The sequence below is a fragment of the Phocoena sinus genome, chromosome 16 (assembly GCF_008692025.1).
Source record: "Phocoena sinus isolate mPhoSin1 chromosome 16, mPhoSin1.pri, whole genome shotgun sequence".
NCBI lineage: Eukaryota > Metazoa > Chordata > Mammalia > Artiodactyla > Phocoenidae > Phocoena > Phocoena sinus.
Window position 1 is genome coordinate 61,031,438 of NC_045778.1, and position 22,899 is coordinate 61,054,336.

A 22,899-nucleotide genomic window follows, 5' to 3' on the forward strand; every position below is an offset into this window, starting at 1 on the left:
AAAATATCTGTCTTAATGAAAGTGCCTGACACATGGTTTGTTTGTTCGTTTTCCGATTAAGACAGTGTTTTGAGTATCTAGAATAGTGTCAAACAAGTCATAGGCACCGTATAAATAATTTGCAGGTGAATAGGTAATCAGCAAAGTATATTCCTGTTCTTTTGGTGAGTAGAATGTGTCTCAAGTGAGCTCGGAATATTTTTGGAAGCAAGAAGGCATTAGTTGGTCAGTCTTTTATGTATAGGACAAAATCCTAACTTCAAAATTCTAAAATCTCACCTCATGTTCATGTGGCAGAGACTGAATAGAAACAGGCATACCAGCAGGATATTATGGGTTTGACTCCAGACCACTGCAGTAAAATGAATATGGCAATAAAATGAGTTATCCACATTTTTTGGTTTCCCAGTTCATGTAAAAGTTATGTTTACACTATACTGTAGTATATTAAGTGTGCAGTAGCATTATGATGAAAAGAACCAAGGTACATATACCTTAATTAAAAATACCTTATTGCCAAAAAATGCTATCATCTGAGCCTTCAGCTAGTCAGAATTTTTTTGCATTAGTAACATGAAAGATCACTGATCACAGATCATCATAACAAATAAAATGATAATGAAAAAGTTTGAAATATTGTGAGAATTACCAAAATGTGGCACAGAAACATGAAGTGAGCAAATGCTGTTGGAAAAATGGTGCCGATAGACTTGCTCGATGCAGGGTTGCCATGACCCTCCAGTTTGTAAAAAACCCAGTTATCTGCCAAGCACAAAAAAGCAAAACATAATAAAATGAGATGTGCCTGTATTCACTAAGCCTGTTTCATCTTCATCCAGGACAAACAATTAGACTACATTCTTTCACTGACATATAGTCATATGACTGAACTCTGGCCCATAGAAGGAGGCTAGGAGTGATGGGTGCCACTTCCATACATGGTAAAAACAATGCTCGCTCATTTCTCCTTCCACCAGTTCAATTGAGAATTCCTAAGATTTGGAAGATAGCAGAACCCTGATATGAGGGGAGCTCAGTTCTTTGAGTCATGGTACGGAACCAGAGCCCCTTCCTGCCCCTCACCTCCCTGCTAGTCCATATTGGACTGTGGTGTGAGAAGTACACTAACATAGTGTTAAGTTACTGACGCATTGGTGGTGTTTGCTACTGCAGTTAGCTCCTCCGTGCATACAGTCTCTGGAATGCATATCCAGCCCTCCTACTCCTACATTCACTTTGTTCTCCAGCCAGAATGTCTTTTTACTATTCCCAAGGTACACTGTATTTTTCCAGCATCTAGCATAGCACCTTTTACACCATAGGCGCTCAATAAACGTCTGTTGATTGATTTCTGGGTCGAAGAATGAAACAGCAGCTTCCTATAAAATGCAAGCATGTTTTATGTTAGACCGATCTGATATTTCAGAGGAAATATACATTTGGGGGTGATTCTCTACTACAGGATTTAGTATACAGCTCTTAAACAGAGAGTTCAGCTTACCTGGAACATTAAATCTAATGTTAAATTTACACACAGCCTTTCAGGGAGGTTCCTACCATATACAAGGAAAATGCAGCCATATAGAATTCTAGATGTGTTAGAGCAGCTTTGCAGATGGGCTCCATCCAGGAGAGATGGTTCTAGGCCGGGATATATGACCTTGCAGTAAATTTTAGGGGCCCAGAGGTCTTCCCATCCATATTCAAGTGCTTACAATAGAAACAGCCTATGTTTCCTCCACTTTTAGAAAGACTCGCCTAGCTTTTCTTTCATGCTCTTACACCTCTGATGAATTGTATGACTGATGTTGAAAATCCAGAGTATGACCACTACTTAACTTTCTGCTGCTTTTACACAAATTAGGTCAGAACATGGAGGGGAAATGAATTATACTCTCGGTCAGAGGTTGTACAGAGAACTGTAGTTGCCCAGTGTTGTTTTCTTTCATCCATCAAGTATGTTGGACATCTTGCCATCTTCTCAATGCTAACCGTCACAGTAATAATAGAAGGCATTTGCTGAGTTAAGTTATGTGCTGTAAGCCTTAGGTTAACTTGAGGTTAACATTCCCTTTACCCACCCATCAGCTGCTGCAAGAAATGTGATGACTTCCTCCACAAATGTGATGACATCCCACATGTGGGATGGCCAATGACTGGCTGGTATGGGGCACAAAAGCCTGGCCCTTTGCCTCAGAATGGCTTAAGTCTGTGGTGAGAGTTCTGCACCAGAGTCCCCCTGTGGATCAAGCTTTACCTGGAACCACAACCTTGCTGGTCTGATGCCCCTTCCCTATCTTGCCTTCCTCTCTTCCATTAGGTTTGGCCTAAGAGCACTCCCTCAATCATTCCTAAGCTTCCAAATCCCAGAATCAAGCTCTGATTTTAGGCAACTCAGCCTAGGATGTTTTTTCTTTTTTCTCAAGGTCACTTTATACTCTGCTCCAGAGATGTCAGTTCTACTCTTGCTTCTGTCCATGGTAACATGGCCTAAGTATTCTCTTAGGCGCTCAGGCTTAGAACCTTGACGTTGTCTTTACCTGTTCCTTCTCTGTCCCTGTCCAGGAAACACAGTGTGCGTCTTCTGTGCTCCTCTTTCATTTCTTACAACACAATATCATCAGGTTAGTGGATGCATTCCTAGTAAGTCTTTCTACCTCCAGAAGGACAGGCTTCACCAACCCATCGTATCCATCAGCAATCGATTAGTCTTTCCAGATGGGCTCCTATCATGTCCCTACCCTATTCCAGAACCTTGGGGGCCCCAACTGCTTGTAAGATTAAGTTCAAGCTCTTTAGCAGATATTCAAGACCCTCCACAAAGTCTTATTCTACTTGTTTAACTTACACCCTTTTATGCCTGTGTATGAACATTTCTTTCAGCCTGGGCCCATCTCCTAATTTTCTTCTGAAAATACTTGCATGTTTCATGTTCCAAGCCTTTGAGCATGGTCTTTGTATTCCTTTGGGCTCCTAATACTCCACCTTTTCCTCAAAGTTCACCTCTTCGATGAAATCTCCCTTCCTCTCCTCTGCGCTCCTCTAGCGCTAATGAATATCATTACCTTCATTTTCATCATCGTTATCGCCATCACATTAAGAACCTGTATATAATATGCCTGAAATTGTGATAAATGTTTTACATGCATTTCCTCATTGAGTTCTTATTGAGTTCTTCACTGAGTTCTGAAACAACCCTGCGAGGTACTTAGTTTAGGTAGTTTTGCCTATTTTATAGATCAGAAAACCTAAGTTCAAAGAGGTTAAGCGACCTGCCCAAAATCACATAGTAAGGGGTGTGGAGCCAGGTTTTGAAGCCGCCATGACTCCAAAATGTGTGTACTTAACCACACTGCTATCCTATTGAACTTGGCCTAACTTCTTCCTACTCATTTATTGTTTATTCATTTATTCATTGAATATAGTGACTGAGTGCCAGGGACTGGACACTAGGGACTTAGGAGGGCCCTTGTCCTCACAGAGTTTTATCTAATTGTTCTCTTGAGCCCCTTTCCTAATTGCTGTCCCTCTCCCTAAGCTTCTCCCTCCCCACTAATCTCTCCAGGAGGGACTCTTATCGAAATTTCACCTATGTGCTGTGTCATTTTGCCTATCATTTCCTGATGGTTCAGGTGCTGTGTTTAAAATGACCTGTCCCTTGGCTTTCAGGACTGACTCATGCCATGCTTTTTAGTTATTTAGTGAGAAATGGTCTTGTCTCCCCAAGACCGTATGATACTTTCTGAGAGCATTCCCATAGGTGCCTAGATTAGGTGATCCATAGGCTGGTAGACCTTTGGGAAGCTGAACACTTATTCCAGAGACATGCCCAAGCCCAGGCAATTTTTTTTCAGGACCTCAGTAGCCCTTGGTGATGACAGATTTGCATCCCTAGAGCACTGATCTGCATTTTGAAAGCAACCAGAAGCCATTTGGAGCTTGGTCAGATGCACAGAAGGTTGGAGACGGCAGGGACTTTTGAGATCACTGATTCCAACCCTCTCATTTTACAAAAGAGGAGAGTGAGCAAACTGTGAAGCATTGTTTTGGGTTGGAATCAAGGAGTGTCTGTAACGACAAGATTCTGGAAGCCCAGTAGACCAGGACGTGTGGGCCTCGCTGAATGCTGAAGTTCGAGCCCCTGGGGGCAGTCAGCGCATTGTGTCGCTGCCAGTCCTGGTGTTTGTTGGTGGGCTGGGAGGTACTGCTCTCAACCAGGCGTCTGGCTCTTCTCAGCATCTTGACCTGCACACTTGAGCCCTGCCTTTCCCCATGGGAGCAGCCTGTGTCAGGAAAGGCACTGAGTTCCAGGGACTCCGAGAGGATGTGAGTCTGAGGAGTGTCTGTGTATGTTGAGGGGGGTGGGCTGTGCGGGGCTGGCTTCTACAGGCTCTCGCATGAATTGGCAGTGAATCTCTTTTAGTATAAAGACACCGTCCTTTCTTTCCAGTGATGCTTTTGGCCTGGGCTTCTGTAGCCTCTCTGTACCAAAGACCCCAGACCCAGGTGTCTGGGATAAAATATTTTCCTGTTCAGTAGATTGTTCAGGCTATAGGAAGTGCCTGTCATCATTTCATGCAGCCCTTCTCAGTTTTCAGAGGGGAAATAAAGGATGGCGGTTAAATGGCTTTAGGAAGAAATGAAAATGTATCCAAGAACTAAGCTGATTCTTGCACTGTGCTTTATGTAGATTTTCTCGTTGGGTCCTCCCAACAACCCTGCCTGGTAGCAGTTATTCTGCCTGTATTAGAGATGGGAAAACTGAGGCCCAGAAAGCTAAGGCAATGTGCACAGGGTTGTATTGCTAGTAGGTGGGAGAGCAGGAATTCTAGCCTGATTTTGACTTCAAATGCTCTCCTTTTTAATACCTGTAATACCTCCTAGTAGGAAATGTCTTCAGAGATTCCCTGAAAGGATGAGTCAGTGAAATCTCTACTATGTGATACTTTGAGAAACAGATGCTTAGTTATCACTGCTTCCAATAAACAGCCACGAATTGAAGTAGAGCGCACGGGATTCGGAATCCGTTGACCTGGGTTCAAGTTCCAGCGCTGTCATTTACTTAGTCACTTAACCTTTCTGAGTCTCTATTTCCTCATTTTTCTGACAAAGATAAAATACCTTTGTCAAAGGGTCATCGCGAGAATTAAATGAAATATCTCAAGAGAAAGTGTTTCGTGTAAAGCACTACGCAAATGTTAGTTCCTTAAATGCCACAGGAACTTAGGTTGGCACTCTCCCGAGAAATCAGTTATTGAGCCCAAGTGTGTGCCAAAGGCTTGATCCCCGACCTCGAGAAGCTTATAGTTTTGGCGGGGAGAAGAGGCAATGAAAATCAGAGGGTACAGGCCAAATTGTGCTGCAGTGATATAAAGGTAGTAAAGAATCAGAGAAAGGAAATATCACCGTAGGGCAAGGTAGATGAGAAGGCTTTACGTAGGAGGCTGGATTTGAACTTTATGGGGTCTGGCGAAGAAGACTGTTTGAGGTGAGAGGAGATTTGCCGGAAGTCCATAGCTTTAATTACAATTTGAAAAGATCTCTTTGTAAGTTGCAGTCCTCTGGGACCCAGTTGTTTGACATAGAGCAGCAGTTCTCAAAGTGTGGTCCTGGGAACCCTGGGGAATGCCCACAACCCTATCAGGGGATTAATGAATATATTTTCTGATAATAATAAGTGTTATTTGCCCTTTTTTATTCTCATTCTCTCACAAGTGTACAGTAGAGTTTTCTAGAAGCTACATGACATATGTGATGTCATAATGATTAAATGCAGACGTTGATACGAGAATCCAACTGTCTTCCATTAAGTCAGATATTAAGGAACTTTGCAAAAAATGTAAAAAAAATAAAAGCCACACTTTCTCATTAAATTGTTTTTGTTTGGGAAACTGTAGTTGTTTATCATAAAATTATGGTATTTATGTTTTATTATTGTTATTTTAAAATAAATGAATAAATATTGTAAAATTTTATCAGATGCAATTTCTAATACAGTACAGACTGATGGATATAACATATGAATTAAATCTCTTAGGGTCCACAATAATATTTAAAAGTATCAAGGGGGTCCTGTGTTAAAGACATGGTATTCCAGTGTAAAGACACAGTTAGGGTCTCATATTTTTATAATGCGTTGGTGCCAACACACCTATTTTTGGAGATTTTAAAATACTAATGCCCAGTGTTGGCCAGTATGCAATGAAACTGGTGCTCCCATGTACTGTTAGTGGAAGTGCAGATTGACCAGAATATTTATGTCATGCAGAATATTTTGTAACAATTACCATATTAATGATAATTTTTACCCTTTGAACTAATAATTACATTAACATGGATGTACTTTAAGGAAACAAAGATGCATACAAAATTTACGTAGAAGAATACACACTACAGTTATTTACTATAAAAATTTGGCCAGAAACCAACCATCTGACCGAGAAGGCAGTTAAAGTAAATTATGATACATTTATACACTGGGATGCTGTAAGGCTTTTAAAATGATTCTGGAAGAATATTAAACAACCTGGTGAGATGCTTAAAATATTATGTTAAGTGAAAAAGTAGGACACCAAGCTGTATGCAGAGAACAACCCCCAATTTTGTAAACATACACATGCACACAGATTAGAGGAAAAAAAAAGTAGCAAAATGTTAAGTGGATTTTTCTCTGTATAGCGTGGCTATAATTGATGTCTGTGTTGCACATTATACTTTTCTATACTTTATGATATTTCTACCATAAGTTTTCAGTCCTTTTAGTTTTTAAAAAGACCCCAGAGTGTGGCATTTATCTTCTCCAAGGCCATGGGCACCAGTCCACTGAGCCAATCCATGGCACCAGGGCTTCAGATGAGTGCTGCCTCAGGTCTCAGAGGGGCATTTCTCTCAGGGCCAAATGATGGTTTAAGAAATACTCTGTGACTTGAGAACAAACCCAACTTCTAGCTAATTGCTTCTTCTTCTTACTTAGCCTTTCAAAGGAAAGCTTTAAAAAACTGCGATTGGTTTTCATGCCCTATAGCTCTGGTCTGTTGTCAAGAGCGTTTGGGGTGTAGAATGTGGTGTCCAAGAGGGCAATTGCTTAAGTAATGTTGTGTAGCCGGCATGGTGCAGGGAGCATAGCAATCAACATATAATTCTTTTAGAGGAAGAGGTAAATGAGATTTCAGATTTCTGGGCCCATAAGGAGATGGAGTGGCTGTGGTATAAGAGCTTCAAATGGGAGACCTGCAATTCACTCCTGGGTATCTGGGAGTTTCCAGTTCTTTCTTGGGCTGGGAGGTATCCGGTGTTGGAATACTTTAGTCTTCTTTCTTCCCCGAATGACCGGTAAGATAACCGATAGAACCAGCTCTGCCTGAAGGACATCTGCTTTGTTGTTAGTCTCTCCCAGGAGAACCTTTCCCAAGCAGAAGGGAATCTGAATGCGACTATTTGGTCCCTGGGACACATTTGCTCAGCCTGAGTATTCAAACTGCATATGGCATTATGCAGCATGCATTAGGGCCTAAGAGAGATACACAAGGTGGTTCCTTGACCTCAGAGGACTTACTCCGTCTGGAAAAAGAAGCCTCATGCACAAAAAGTTAAATAATGCCATAAAACAACAGCAGAAGAGAAGAGATGTACATCCCCAGAGAGCGGGTACGATGCTCCCTGAGAGTGACACAGATGCTGAGCGCTAGGAAACCAGAGGCAGGAAAGATGAGAGGCTTCTTGGAGGAGGATAGAAGCTGGAGAAGCCACTCTCTTTTCTACGGGGCTGGTTGCTCAGGGGAGAAATAGACTTGCTTTAACTGATAAATTAATTAATGATTTGAGTGCCTACCACATGCAAGGTATTATGTTTATCCCAGAGAAGAGAAAGCTTTACAAATAAATGGGGCACAGAGTTTAGCTTCTCTAGGGTAGCGGGATGGTCTGGAGTCTCTCCAACAGTTTACATCTCTTCATTAGGCAGCTACGCACTTTATCCTGGGGGTTTCTGGATGTGCACAGATATAATTCTGGCATGTCATAGGGACCCAACTGGCTGCATTTAATTTTGAAGGGAAATGGTAAACATCTACTCCCCAGATAGAGATGCCTTGCTAAAACTGTCCAGAACCTTCTAGTTTGTGCCTTATTATTTTTTTTCCCCAGGAAATCTTACTGAACAAAGTGAAGTCTGTTTTCCCTAGACTTGAATTTGTTAGTATTGGCCACCTGCTGGAGGCTGTCTCTGCTTATGCGTGGCACCTCCTCCAACTTCCCATGTACCTTTTGGTAGCTGACTGCTGATCTGGTGGGGATGGGATGGCTTTGGCCTGCCCACTGGTGGTTATGTAACTATAACTCACCTCCTGTTTGCCCAGAGATGCATGGGACAATTTCTCCTCCAATGATCACATTGTTGTTCTACCATGGGGTCTCCCAGCAACTGGCAGTGAAGGGAACGGCGTGGTGTTAGGGCCATTTACGCTTCACAGTAATCCTAGGAAGGAGATATTTATATTTCCACTGAGCAGATGTGAAACAGGAGACTTACGTAATTAGCCTAAGGTTACACAGGCTGGAGTTGAAACCAAATCTGCTTGACTCTGAAACAAATCCTCTTATGGTCATGTTGGGTTGTCTTTTCGAATGCAAATGCTGATCTATAATAGAGCTCCTCTACAGATGTGTTAATTTTCTGATCCACCTCATGACTGCACAGTAACAAATCACTTTATTGTGATTATTTTTAACCGCATGAGTGATACATGGCTATATTTTGGTTTGGAAAGCATTGCAACATTACAAGTAAACTCAAGTTCTTCTAGCCAACCCACCCCACCCCGGGCCCCTACTCAGAGGTAACTTCTATTACCATGTATTTGCGTTTTCCTCTAGAAATTTTACAATGCACTGGTGTACACACTTACAAACCTAATGGAAACATACTGTTTTGTTTCGTTTGGGTATACTGTTTGTATCTTTAATGCATTATTATTCAGTAGCCTTTTTCATTTAGTAATGTCTCAGAGACTTTTCTAGGACAATAATCTTGATACCTACCTGATTCTTTAGTGCTGTTGTATAGTGTGTGTATGTGTGTGTGCATGTTGTGTAAAATACGCTATATTCACGTGAACAAAGGTGCAGTGAATTATGGGATGTCACATCCTCTCAGGGTCTGCTGGAGGACTTCTTTCCTCCCTCCTCCCTTCCCCAGTATGACACAAACAGGCCTCTTGGCTGATAGGGTTGAGATCTTTTGTCACTTTAAGTCCTCAACATAACAACCCAACAACCCTATCATCTTAACTGAGATTCTTCAGTGAGAAATGAAGTGTTCACACTTCAATGGGAAACAAAGACCAAGGATCTGAATGTTTTGGCCCACCCCACACATGCCAACCTTCCCTCCTAGATCTGAGCTGGAATGGTGCTGCTGGTGGGTCTACATTTTATTTGATATAAACCATGAATTCTGCATGATCTGGTCTCCAGAGTCAGGTTACCTTCAATTTTCTGCACTTGGACCCCATGATGGCTCTCATTCAGATAGCTGGGGCAGGAGAACATGAACTATTCTGTATCCCTGTGTCTCTCTTTGTGAGACGAGATAATGCGGCCGTGGAGTCAGATGACACAAAGAGGTGACGGAGAGCTGTGTGAGCTTCTGCCTGGGCATCAGCCTGCCTGTGGTTTTTCTGAAGCAGAAGGTGGGGCCACTATCCACTTGGAGAGTGAAGCTATTTAAGTCACTCGTTTTTGGCTTGGAGTCTGAAATTAGTTTTCTGTCTGGTTATTTGCGGTCAGGTTGGGCTTCTGCCATTGCAGAGATACAAATTAACGCGGCCTTAGGCGCTGGCCTTAAGACGGGGAGTGGAACAGGCCAGAGGGGAGCGTCAGTGGTTTCTCCATTTGGATCATAAAGACTGTCTGGGCAGCCATGGGTCTGGAGCTATGCTGTGGAAACTCCTGCCCTGCCCTTGGAGGGGGCTGTGGTTCACCACACACTGGAGCCCCTTGTTGCCTCTGGTCTTTGTTGACTGTTCTTGGTGTAGCTCAGGGGAACACAGTCAGGGGGAAAGGCTGGTGGAGGCTTTCCAGGGCCTGGCACGTGGAAGCTTGGTTCTTCCTTTTGATTCCCCAGGCGGCTCAGCCGTATTGTACTTTCATGGCATCAATTGGAAACTGGGGCCAAAGATTCCTTAATGATTAATTGGGCGTCCATGTGCCTCACCCCCTAAGTGGAAGGAGTTTATAAATCAAGGAAAATAACCCAACGTGATTGTCCTTGAGAAAAATACAATCTGGAGTAGTCGTAAAAATGACAACCACACACAGTTATGGCACAGGGGTTTATCAGATGCTAGCCTATGTTTCTCGCTATTCTCTATGGAGTCCTCCCAACAGCGCCCCTATTGTTCAGAGAAGTGAAGAGCTCACAGGGCTAGTTCGTCCAGCACTGGGTATAGTTGTGTTTGCCCTGCTCGCATCTTCCTTGTTTTCTCTACTTAGTGCTCTGCACTTTCAGCAATTCAAAAGAGATTTCATTTGTTGTTTTTCTTTTAAGGAGCTTTTAGTCATTGCTGAAAAGAAAAAAAGCACATAAGCGTATTCAGAGAATAAATAGGGAACTCCTAACGCTGTGGATACAAATGCAGAGGAGGGTGTGGGCTGAAGTTGTAGGAAAAGTCTCTAAGGTGTAGTTAGTACTAGAGCTGGGAGTCAAAAAGGAGGAAATCTGGACACTCGCCAGCCGTAAGCTCATTGGGAGAGTGGAAGATGGGAGGTAACGGGGGGGGGGGGGGCAAAGGCCTGAGAAGGCCTGAGTGCCGGGCTTAGGCAGACACTTTGACCTGATGGCAGCCAGACAGGGAAGCGTGAGTTAGGGTATCAGAGACCTTGGCCAGAATCTTGGGAAGTTGTCTTAGAGACCAAAGCGGGATGGGAGCCTGGCTGGTGGTGGGGATGGTAGGGGTTGATACTGTCGTCTGCTAGAGCAACCCTGGCCACCCAATTGTGCACCGCCTGCTTTTGTAAATACGGTTTTATTGTAACACAGCACACCCATTCATTAGTGTATCCTGCTTGGCTTTTTTTGAGCTACAAGGGCAGAGCTCAGTAGTTGTGGTAGAGATTGGCAAAACCTAAAATATTTACTCTGTGGCCCTTCTACAGAAAGCAATATGCTTGCCTGAGCTTTGTAGCTCCTCGTAAGTGTCCCTTACTGGGGAGGGAGGAGGGGTAAGCCCAGTCCCTGGCACATGGTAGATGCCGTAACAGAGAACAGATAGAGATGTGTTAAGAAATGAGCAAAGCAAAAATAAAATTGCTAACAGGAAAAGGAACTATCAGGACTGAGGTTGTTTGCTAATTGAAATAATATCACAGAGAAGGGAGTCCACTGAGAAGATGAAAGACTGATAAGAGAATCAAAGAGTAAAAGACTTGAAATTTCCCAGTTCCTTCCCAGGGGCGAGGCTTGGAGAGGGAAGGAGGAGGGGGGCTGAGAGCACAGGTGGCAAACAAGGGGAGGCAGCTGGTGGGACTAGGAGAGCAGTGTGCCCGCCCCGATCCTGCACATCTGGTGGCTGGTGAGAACTGGCAGAGTGCCCTCTGGAGCCCTCTCACCTCTGGCAGGAATGTGGCTTTGGGGATGCAGCGAGGGGGGGTGGTGTTGAGCCCCAGCTCAGCTCTACCAGGAAGCTGACTTGGCTGCGTTGGCTAAAAGTTTTTCTTTTCTGTTCTTTCACTTTTAAAATAGCAAGCCATATGCTTGTTGCCACCATCCGCTCCCGCAGAAGCTCACTAGAGGAGTGAGAGCTTGCTGGGCGGATGGAAGTATAGTGTATTCACAACTCAACCCTGGAAACTGTCGTTGAGAGACTGGCTTTGGGTGACTACCATGGGAAGTTAGGCTGAGGGGCTCCTCCTGGAATGTACTGGCCCACACGGAAGTCTTCTGGAGGCCTATCAGGATGGGACAGGAGCTCTAAATAGTTGAAGGGCTCAGACTAGGAGTGCTGGGAGGCTGAAGAGGATGGACACATCTTGTCTACCAGTCAGCATCGGGCACCTGGGGAGGAGTGTGAGTGCTTGGCAGCTGGGAGGCCCAGCCCGACAGCAAGCGGGTCCTTGGGCAGGCAGTGGAGCCATGGAGCAGGTGACCTACAGTGATGTGAATGGGAAAACCAGACACGGCACTCATGAAGCCGGGACTCAGGGCCCCAGCTGCTATCTGGGTTCAGATGCTCTGGAATTCAGGATTCCAGAGACAGAGATAGCTGGGACGAGACAGGTCAGGAGCTATGGACTCAGGCCCTGGCAATAAAGAAGGACCCCATTTCTGGAGCTGGGGACTAAGGGAGTGTCTCTTTGAAGGCCTCCTTAGAGAAAAATTTGTTAAATACCAGCAAAGAAGTTATGCATGGAGTATGAGTGGTAATTGCACATCAAGATGTCTCTCTAGAAAAAACTTTTCTTTACAGATGCACAAGAAGCCACGTGTACAAATGGCGATTGAAACATTTATCATAGCAAATTTTAAAGGAAAAAGACAAAAATATTTATCAGGGGTTGAAAGGATAAATAGACAGTGGTTTATTGGTAAGCCGCAATGCTCTACAGCAGTTAAAATGAATGAATTATGACTAGGTGTGTCAACATGGATAAAACCCCCCAAACTGAATGTTGGACAAAATAATCATGCTGCAGAATGTATATCCTGTATGATAACAATTATGTGAATGTGAAAACACTCCAAAAGATGGTCAAGCATTTGTGTTCCTAAACAACGTATAAATCTAGTAGTGGGTATATGACTGGGCATCTTGTATTTTTCTGTGTTCTGGAAATAATTCGTAACGAAAGACAAAGAGCAAGAGAGAGGGAGATACAAACATGTGCACACACACACACACACACACACACACACACACACACACGGCAGTGGAATAACCTTCTGGAACTGCAGGAATCTGAGCCCAGAACAGAAGCTGGGAGCCCTGTGGCTGGGCACTTCTCACATGCTGCCTGCCAGGTTAGCTGTGTGTTCTGAGCCATTCCAAATGGTAACTGGCATAGTGCCCGGCCTATGGCGGGTGCCCCATGCATGTGTGTGAAGTCTCCAGCTTTCAGGACATTTCGGTGTTAGGAGCTTAGCGTCAGGATGTCAAGATTTGGGAAACTAGCTTTAAGTTAGGGGAAATGAGCCTGCTTCCTCTAAGAGACCCCGCCGGCAGATGTCTGGAGTCACAAGGTGGAGGATGGTCTGCTTTCCTGTCAAAGCGACTTCTGCAGGCACAGCTGGCTCTGGCAGTGGTGCTGAGGCCTCTCTGCCAGCTGCCCCTCACCCCAGGTGAAAGGGGCCCACAGAACTCTGTGGTCAACACGGTGTGTGGCCTCCATGCTGGAAAGGGCAGAGACCAGGCCTCCTTTGGTCCCAGGGCTCAGTGGCTCCTTGAGGTGTCCTCACCGAGTGAGACTTGTTTCTGCTTGCCTGGATGAGCAGCAGCTGCCCGAGGAGCAGAGGAAGCTGAGCCGTGGCGTATCCTTTGTTGGGAAGCCCTTACCCTGTGCAGCCACCTTTGGAAGACAGCAATGTCGGTGGGAACCGGTTGTGCGGCTTTTGCAGGAAGAGAGACTGTGCGTCGTGCTAAGTACACTGCCTTTGATGAGGGTTATTTGGATGCGGGAAGGAAGTTCGTTGTGACACCAGTCATGCGGGGAGCCCTGAGAATTTAGCTCTTATAAGTAAGATGTCTGCTATATGTAGCATGAGGAAAAGTTGCTCTTTGGAGACAGCTTAGCGCTGTGCTGGTGGGATAATAAGATTTCAAGTCCAGAAGGGGCCTTATGATTATCTGAGTTAAACCTTTTGTGTTGATGATAGAATGGGGCTTGACAAAGATTCTCTTCTTGACCAAGCTCTAGTCAGGACCCTCCGAGCTCTTTTTCAACTAGGCCCTGTCCTTGGATATGTCCTCAAAGAGCCCATTTTTGGCAACAATTCTGCTAAGTGAGTTTAGCCAGGATCCCCCCAACCCCTTGCAGTGTCTCATCATACTCAATATCTGGTCAAATTCCTCATCCTCCACCATCCCCCAGGGGACATCTGATCACCCTGACCTGCCTTCAGTGAGAATCCCGTCGGGTCGGCTTAGCAAAGAATTTCCCTACCTTCTTAGTAATGTTCTATCCACTGACTCCCACCCTTCTCTTTGGCTATAAATTCCCACTTTTTCCTTGTTATATTTGGAGTGGAGTCCAATCTCCCTCCTCTACTTCGAAACCTCACTGCTGTGGTCCTTGTACCTACTGCAGTAGTCCTGAATGAAATCTGCCTTTCCATTTTAACAAGCGTCAGAATAATTCTTTCTTTAGCAGGATTAGAGAATTGACCTTTCCAGGGTGACGCTTTGAGTACATTTCAGAATCACTCTAGACTCTAGATTTCCAGATTCCAAGTTCAATTTTCTTTTCCCACCCGGTGCCATCTTTATGCCTTCAAGAGTGTAGAATCAAGAAGCAATTTGTTCTATAAAATATTTTATTTGTATTAAGAAAAATACACTGCTGACAGTCTGTAGAGATTATGGTGTGTCTTCTCCCCCGCCCTGGGTAGGATAGGAGGTCAGAGTGATTGGTCATTTCACCTTAATTCTAGTGTCATTTAACTTAATTCTAGATCTTTCCCTGGCACTAAAAGACCTTACCATTCTGCAAGTTGTATCTGAAGTATCAGGTGTGTTTTCTAGGTGTGGCTCTCTGTTGAGCTACCACTAAACGTTAGCAGTTGGTCAGGAACTTGTGAGTGGGTTTGGACAGGTTCAGTCGTTCATTCACTCTTGCAAATAAAGACAAAGCAAAACAATACAAACATCAGTACTTGCTTTGTACCAGGCACGGTGCAAGGCATTGGGTTGTTATAAGAAATGGCTTTTGCCCTTAGGAAGGTATAGTCAAGGGCAAAGTCTCAGGATAAAAATAGCATGATGACAACAATAGGATAAATGCTAGAATAGAAATATATACAAGGTGGTATGAGAACACAAAGGAAATGGTGATTAATTTCCCAGTGAGAAAGTTGGAAGGAGAGTGATATTGGAGTTGAGAGTGAAGATTGCAGAGAAGTTTACCAAGTAGAGGAAACAGAGGCTGGAGGTAGTTCAGGCAGAAGGGACTGATGTGCCAGAAATGGAGGCCACAAAAACGTAGGACATTCAGGGAAGCTGAATGAGGCTGGACAGCAAGGGGCAGAGGAACAAGTGGCTGGAAATAGGTCTAGTAAGGGAAGTTATAACCAGATTTTCCAAGACTAAGCTTGGAAGAAAGAACTTTACTGTGTGCAGGCAGTGGGTAATTACTACCACGGAGTGAGGTGGACAGATCTGTGTGGTTGATATATAACCTAATGACAGCATGGAGATTGGTGGGAGGGGGAGAAGGTTGAAGAAGAGCGTCCAATTGGGGAATCGTTGCAAAAACGATGATGTGTGCGCCACAGCGTTGGAATGAGAGTGGGAAGATCGGGGGTTCTAAGTTATTTAGGAGATAGAATCATTAAGACTTGGGGACTGAGCTGGGTTCGAGAGATAAAGGCAAGGATTTCTCCGATTGGCATTGAGTCCTAGTGCCTAAGGTAAACAGGAGACAGAAGATAAGAAGTCAGTTTGCGGTGGGGGGAGGTGCTGAGTATTAAAGTTTGCATAACCGATGACCGTGTGGGGCCTGTAGCCTAGGGAGGGATTAGAAATACTGATTTTTTTTTTTTCAATAATCAGGCCAAGCGCGCATGATGTGTAAGACCTGGTTCTGTACAGTTTGGGGAAAGGAGAAGTGAACGTCCTTTGTATTTTTATTTATTTTTTGACATTTCAGAATGCCTACATCCTGTTAGGAGGTTTCCCATGTGTTGTATTTTTTGCATCCTCAGAAATGCCTTGTGAGATTAAATTATCCCCATTTTTCCAAATAAGAAATTTGAGGTTCCAGCAGGTGAAGTAACCTGCACATGGTCATGTGACCAGGGAGCTGCCCATCTAGGAAGTAACCAGAGATTTTGCTGTGCCCCAAGTTCATGTTCTTTCCTCTCCCCATAGCGTTCTCTGAAGTTCCGTGTCCTTGAGGAACTTACACTGTGGTTGGAGAAACAGAACATAAGGAAACTCATCATGACAATATGGGGAAATGAAAGGGGCATGTACAGTGTGTGCCTTGGGTGTACAACAGATGGGGAACTTTGTTCTGGTGCAGAGGAGAAATGAGTGGCAACCAGGGAGAGGACCAGTGAAGCCTTAACCAGAGGTAAGGGTGGGTATTTAAGCCGGGCCTGGGACATGGGATTTGCCAGGTTGGATGGGGGTGGAGACAGTTCTTAAAGGTCATCACAGAGCTTGGCTGCCAGACTTATAAAGCTAATCTGCGGGCCAAGGCAGAAGCAGATTAGAGTTAGAAGGTGGTTAAAGGACCAAGGAAAGATAGGGGCAGGTAGTTACTAGGGGGACACAGGGCCAGCGTCGGAAGGCAGGCACCCATGAGGTCACTTCACCGTAGAGAGAATGAATGGGCCTCTGTGGCCTTCTAAAGCTCCAGTGGGAGAGGTTTCCTGAGTCTAGCCAAGGAAGGCGATGGCAGAAAGGGGGTGAGAACCTGAAGCTCCTGGTGGTCTGAAAAGGGAGGGAGGTGTCTGGGATGGGAGTGGGGAAGCAAGGCGGGAGCAGCAGGGGTTTCGGCTACTTGAATCCGTTGTTGGGTACTCGCTCTCCCTCCTGCTCTGTGGAAAGGCGGGATGCAGAGGAAGGAGCCTGGGGCTTGGTTGGCCCGCCTTTGTTCTCTGAGCCCTGCCTCGTGGTCTTGATATGAGGTCAGAGCCCTGGAAATTAGGCCCAAAGGGGGGGCGGGTGGCCAGCAGGATCGTTGGGATGATGAGCTATGGGCAGCAGTTCAGTGTCGCTGGCTCTTCCCCCCGACACACCATCGCTCCCACGTAAAGCCTCAGACTCTGCCGGGTGCGGCCAGATTTGGCCGTTGGACCCCACAGCTCCTGGACACAGTGCCCCCTGCCCTTCTTAGGGGCCCTTGGCTTCAGGCTCAGTGGAGGGGCGTGAAGTTGGTTGTACCCAGGGACCTCAGGAGAAGGTCCCTGCAATGCCCTGCGGGGACAGAGGGCTGATTGTGGCAGGTGGCCTGGCTCCCCGGCAGCTCCTGTCACTCGCAGCCGCCCCGAGGGCGGGAAAGTAGGTCTCTGAGAAAGGCTGGGAGCAAAGGGCAGCGAGCTTAGGTAGTAGGCAGCTGCGTCAGTCTCATTGCTCTTCTCAAATTAATGGGGCCTTTTATCTCTGAAGAGCACCTTTAAGCACTCGTGTGATTTGGGAACAAAGATGCAGGCTGGGGGAGAGCTGGGCTCCCCTTGAAACACAGTCCCCCATTTGGTAAAACAATCTCTCCCTTTCTTTCTTTCTCTCCTACCTGCAGATCAACGGATTACGGCACCACCTATGAAAAGCTCAATGACAAAGTGGGCTTGAAGACTGTCCTCAGTTACCTCTACGTCAATCCCACCAACAAAAGAAAGGTGAGAGGGGGTGGTCAATGGGTCCTGGGCATTCCCTGCGGAGTGGCAGGGCTGCCAAGGCTTAGGAGTTAAGGAAAAAAACCAGTAGCCGTGGAGTCACTTACAGAATGCCTATTTTATATGCCAAGAACACCACAGACATTGTAATTCTAACAACTGCCTAGTAGCAATAATAATAATAATAACAGGGGTTCCTCTCAGCCAAGGATGGCGGTGTGTGCTTTACATACCTTATCTCATTTATCCTCACAATGAATCTCTGGGGTAGCAATGACTACTGTCCCCATTTTACAGATGAAGAAACTGAAGTTCAGGGAGATTAAGTAACTTTCTAGCCTAATGCCAGACAGTAACAGATAACATGGTGAGCAACAGATCTGGGATTTGAAAATGGGTCTGCTTGACTCCAGAGCCGAGTCCTCTTATAGCCTCCTTTTTGCTGCTCTGTTTTCAGAGAGCTCCTTGTAAAGAGGGAGTCGGTTTCCTCCAAGGGAAGGATAGGCAGCCCCTGGATTCTTCCACTTGCTCCAGAGCTCCTTCTGAGGCCCAGGGGAGCACACTGGCTCTGCTGGCCTCTTCTTTTCTGTCTTTCCTCTTCACTTAACAGCCAGGACATGGGTGAAATCATATAAGGTCAGACTTTGGTCACCGAGACCTCCTGGGAGGAGGGGGCCTGGGATGATGGATGGTTTTAGAAAATAAATGCTGTGTCCCGAAGGGTTGTCATTTCCCCATTTTTCAATATTGTTATTTGAATTACTGAATGTTAGAGCTGGAAGGGATCATAGATTTCATCGATACAAGCAGTTATTTGTAGTTTTTGAACTGCAGTCTTCTGCCAATGTGATTAAAGCTCTAGAGCTTCCCTCTGGACACATGCCCCCCAAGATTTTTGCAAACAGTTTTTAGGTGTTTAGGAACACCTTGAATCCCCCCTCTGGACCCAAGATGCCCACGGAGCCTTGGTTGAGAATCTGTCATCTATAATAGTCTCAATTCCCAGATGAGGAGACTGAAGCCAGAAAAGGCTCCCAAGCCAGGTACGGAGGCGCCATTAGAGCTCAGGGCTCCTGACGCTCAGTGTAGGTTTCTTGGCTTCAGCCCACGCTCTGCTCCTTTCCCTCCCTATAGCCACAGCCCCGTGCTTCAAAACTCGTGGTCTAGTCCTGACCGGGGAGGTTGAGGCAGTTGCTTCGTGGCCTTGAATTGAAGCCACGTCCATGATGGACACATGATAAAACTGACTGAATCAAGTCAGCCATGATCTATCTCCACGCCTCCTCTCCCTTCTCCCTTCATTAGGAGGGAAGCTGAAGCCCACAGAGGACAGATGTCCCACCCATGTCACTCAGCTGGTCAGCGGCAGGATGGGCAGTTGGTTTTTAACTCCCAGCTTAAAGCTCTTCCCACCCAGCACAGTGACTTGGGGTCAGGTGGAATCATGGGGGGTGTCTGCACTCTGGGAGAAGCAAGAAGGGGGTACTTGACGCATGGCAGATGTCCTTTGGCACTGATCTGGACCACAGCAGAATTAATCACATCTTCATGTAGGTGATAGATCAGCTGTCTTCATGAGGATTTTCCCAAGGGGCACATGAAGGGTCACACCTGTTGGCATCCATTCTGGTAGTCGTCTGTCATGTATGTTTCCCATTGGACTCCTACTCATAACATCTCTTTCAGTCTTTTTTTCCATTTTTCTCCACTCCTGACTGTTTTGTCTCTTCTTAGTATGACCTAGAGGTGCTCAGTAGTGCGGGAGACAAAGGGCAGGATAAGGCAGATACCCAGGGTTAGAAGGATCATAAAGCTGGGATTTGGAGCCCACTGGTGCAGAAGTGCACCTCCATTTCTCCTTCCCAGAGGTGGTGTTCAGACCATGGGCTCTCTGGAGCACTTCCTCACAGGAGTTATTGCCCAGTTGACAAAAGTTAGGCTGTTTTGCATGTCTTTTCAGAGAAACACCACCAAAACGCAGTTAAATCCCACCTTAAGAGGCACTGCCGCCCAGAAGGTTAAAAGTGCAGACATTTTCTTCACTCAGATAGGGGACAGACAAAAGATAGACTAATATCATGGATTTGTTTATTTATTTATTTTGGAAATACCAATAGACATTAATTTCATAAGGAGACTGTGTGCTCCTGAAGGACTTTCCGAATCATCCAAGGAGAGATGAAATTAGATTCTGTTTCACTTTGGTGTTGGGTGTCTTTGATTGTATTCTGAGCCTTGGGGTAGTGATGATGTGCAAATATTCTACATGGTGACTTTCTCTTAACTGGAATATTCAAGTTCACTAGACTACGATTCTCAAGCCGCTCAGGCAAATTGACAGTTAGATGGAAACGAAAACACTCTTATTTGTTTCTTTATTGGTCTGGTGCTCTGGGTCATTATGACCTTGCAATGAAACTTTTTTTAAGTGTCCTGCTTACATGTCTTGGAGTTTAAACCTTTGGTCACCTGGATTCTCATCTGAGCTTGAATTAAGCTGGATTCTTTTGATTCTCAAAGCATTCAAATTATCGGTAGCTGCCCATGTTTATCAACCAGCTAATGGAAGTAGTCTCCAGCAGATTTTTTAGTTAATCTTGTCGAAACCCTTGCTTTGCACCTAACGAGTTACTTATGTAACAGATGGCTACTGCTTTCCTTGGAGGCTATGAGTACATCAGAGTTCTGTCACCCCTAGCCAAACAGTAGCGTGTGCTTGTATTTATATAGTTGTTCCCAAAGCTAATTGTTGACGTCTTAACACTTTTTTGAGAACATGAAACCTCCAAATGTAGATAGCTAATAAGCTATTAGGTTGAAAGTAGAAGTGGTTAACATGTATACAGTCTCCTACTAGTAATAACCTTAGTTAGCATTAACTATGCTCAGATTCCTTTTAGAAGCTTTATCTATATAATTGCCAGTCATCCCAGGCACTTCAGAAGGCAGGCAAGATAAGGAAATAGCCTCTATGTAAATCACACCAAGCTTGTTTTACTTATAAATGGTGAGTCTGCAACAATCTTTCCAGGGGGTTTATTTGGGGGACAAATTAGGATACATCTGGCAATGCTGGACTCCCTCAAGGAAGTTGAGATTTAGATTAGTGGTGTCTACTAGTTTTTTTTCCAAATGAGAGTATTGATATGAAGTGCTGGGTGCTACTTGAGTTGAAGTGTTCTAGACCATCCTAAGGTATGGGGCATCAGCGTTATTTTAATGGCGTTGACCTGCCCCACTTGTATTTGATGTGATTCTGCATCCCTTGCTGTTTGCTTTTCTCTGGCCACTGGCCAGTTAGCCCATTGCCTGGGTGATGTCTGCGTCTGGCACTTTGAACACGAAGAGCACTGCATTAGTTCCCCATGTGGATGTGAGGCTCGCCTCTGGAGGAGGGCTCTGCTCACAGCCTCCCCTTCCCTTTGCAGGAGATAAACGTCCCTGGGTTCCTAGAACTCATGACTGTCAGCTGACTCTGTCCCTAGGCCCATGCAGAATGGCATGGGCCGAGGTCAAGCCTGCATTTACCAGCACTGTGCTTTGTACAAACAGGCTGAAGTCTTTGTGCCTCAACAAGGGAGGGGCTTAGCTTAGACACAGGTATCTGTTTAAGAGCAAATCTTTGAGTGGATGGAGAAATGCAGGCCTGTTATGGCCTAATTGCTCTGGCTCGAAAACGGCTGACACCTGCAGATTTGGAAAGAGTGTTTTGGAAATGCCAGAGAGCAGACAAAAGTCCTGACTGCCAGGGAATGTGATCAAATTACTGCAGGGTAGAGGTGTGTGCGCCTGTGTGGGGATGGAGGAGGGCGGGAGGACCATAAGGGCTGACATCAGAAGAGGATAAAGACTTTTTAAAGTTGAGCTCCTAATAAGTTCTGGGCACTAGGCTAAGTTCACTTCTATACCCTGAGTTTCACTCTTAATCCCCTGAGCCTGGTAGTTTTGTTCCCATTTGGCAGGTGAAGAAATTGAGGCTCAGGCAGATGAGCCATTTGCTTTCTCTAAAGTAGCTAGACCACCTCTGTCTGACCACCTCTGTCTGAGGTGGTCCATCCACCTCTGTCTGACCACACAGGGCATGCTCTCTACTCTGACCTGCCTCAGCTCGGCTGCCCCTGCCACAGGTAAAAAGACCAGGTGAGTGCATTCATCTCTCTGTTCGTAGTAACTCTGTTGCCTGGGGCTTTCTGCCCGTCACTGTTAGAGGATTAGCAGTTTTTTGGAGGAGGAGAGGAGTGTTAGATCCTCCTTTCCTAACTGATTTACCAGGGAGAAGGATAATTACTTCCAGGCTACCCTGCAGAAATACAGTGGGAATTCCCAGTCAGATTTCTCCGATGAGCAGGTTGCCTTTGTCAAGCTGTTAAGAGGCATTGTGTGTGTGGTCAGGTGTTGGTTATTCCCGTGTCAGTCTCTCAATACGGCAGCATAACCCTGAGCAATCTTTGACACAATGGAAAACCTCTAAGCAAAACAAAACACAGACTCTTAAAATCTTGGACCCCTGCTTTCCTTCACCATGTCTCCTGAGATCGTTGGAGGGGTCAGGGAAAGTCAGCTCTAAGGTAGTACACTTTCAGTTCACAGATATTAAAATCTCTTACACTAAAGCAAAGAAAAAAAACGAATGTGGAAAGATAATTTTAGGCTATTAAACTATCTGTTAAGTGTCTAGCTCTGAGCAAAGTATTTTGGACGGGCGTTTCCGGCTTTCAGAAATGTGCAGTCTACTTGGGCAGACGAGATGCACACAGAAAACAACTGCATGCATAGACCTAGGGACTCAATCGCAAATGCAGACAAGGGCCAGGCAGGTAATGTCCATGAGAGATGTTGGCCAGGTGGGGACTGCAGCAGCCGCTCTGTAATCTAAGCTCCAGATAGATGACTGTCGCCCTGCGAGAACAAGGGCTCATTACAGCCACACCATCACTGTCATCAGTTCCTGATTTTCTTAACAGATTTTTCTCTGCATATTTTCACATGAAACTTACGTATTTCGAAATGTTTTAGATGGGCTAGGGTGTGGAATTCAGGGTGTGGGGCCTGGCAGGCTGTCCCAAATCTACTTTAATCCTTGTATCCAGTTGGTGTCACGTGCCATGACCTGAGTAGTAAGTCAGTCTCCAGGTGAAGACTTGGTATTTGCAACGTGGTTTTCGGGGCAACAGAATAAGGATGACATTTAGAAGCTGCTCTTGCTGGGGGCCTGCAGTGATGCTTTTATGATCTGAGTGACATAAATTAAGCTGAGCATGGCTCGCAAAGACCTCTCTTTGACTCAGAGGAATCACATAGAAGGTTCTGCAGGGACCTTTTGTGTCAGTTCAGAGTAAGACCATTAGAGT

At 45.3% G+C, this 22,899-nt stretch overlaps 1 protein-coding gene across 1 annotated transcript in view; it reads left to right on the forward strand.

Moving 5' to 3' along the window:
• SORCS3 (sortilin related VPS10 domain containing receptor 3) overlaps window positions 1–22,899 on the forward strand; it is a 606,008-nt gene that overhangs the window by 241,980 nt on the left and 341,129 nt on the right. The window contains exon 3 of the mRNA XM_032608449.1: window positions 17,452–17,551. Coding sequence (XP_032464340.1) covers window positions 17,452–17,551 — 100 coding nt within the window. The remainder of the gene's footprint in view (window positions 1–17,451; window positions 17,552–22,899) is intronic.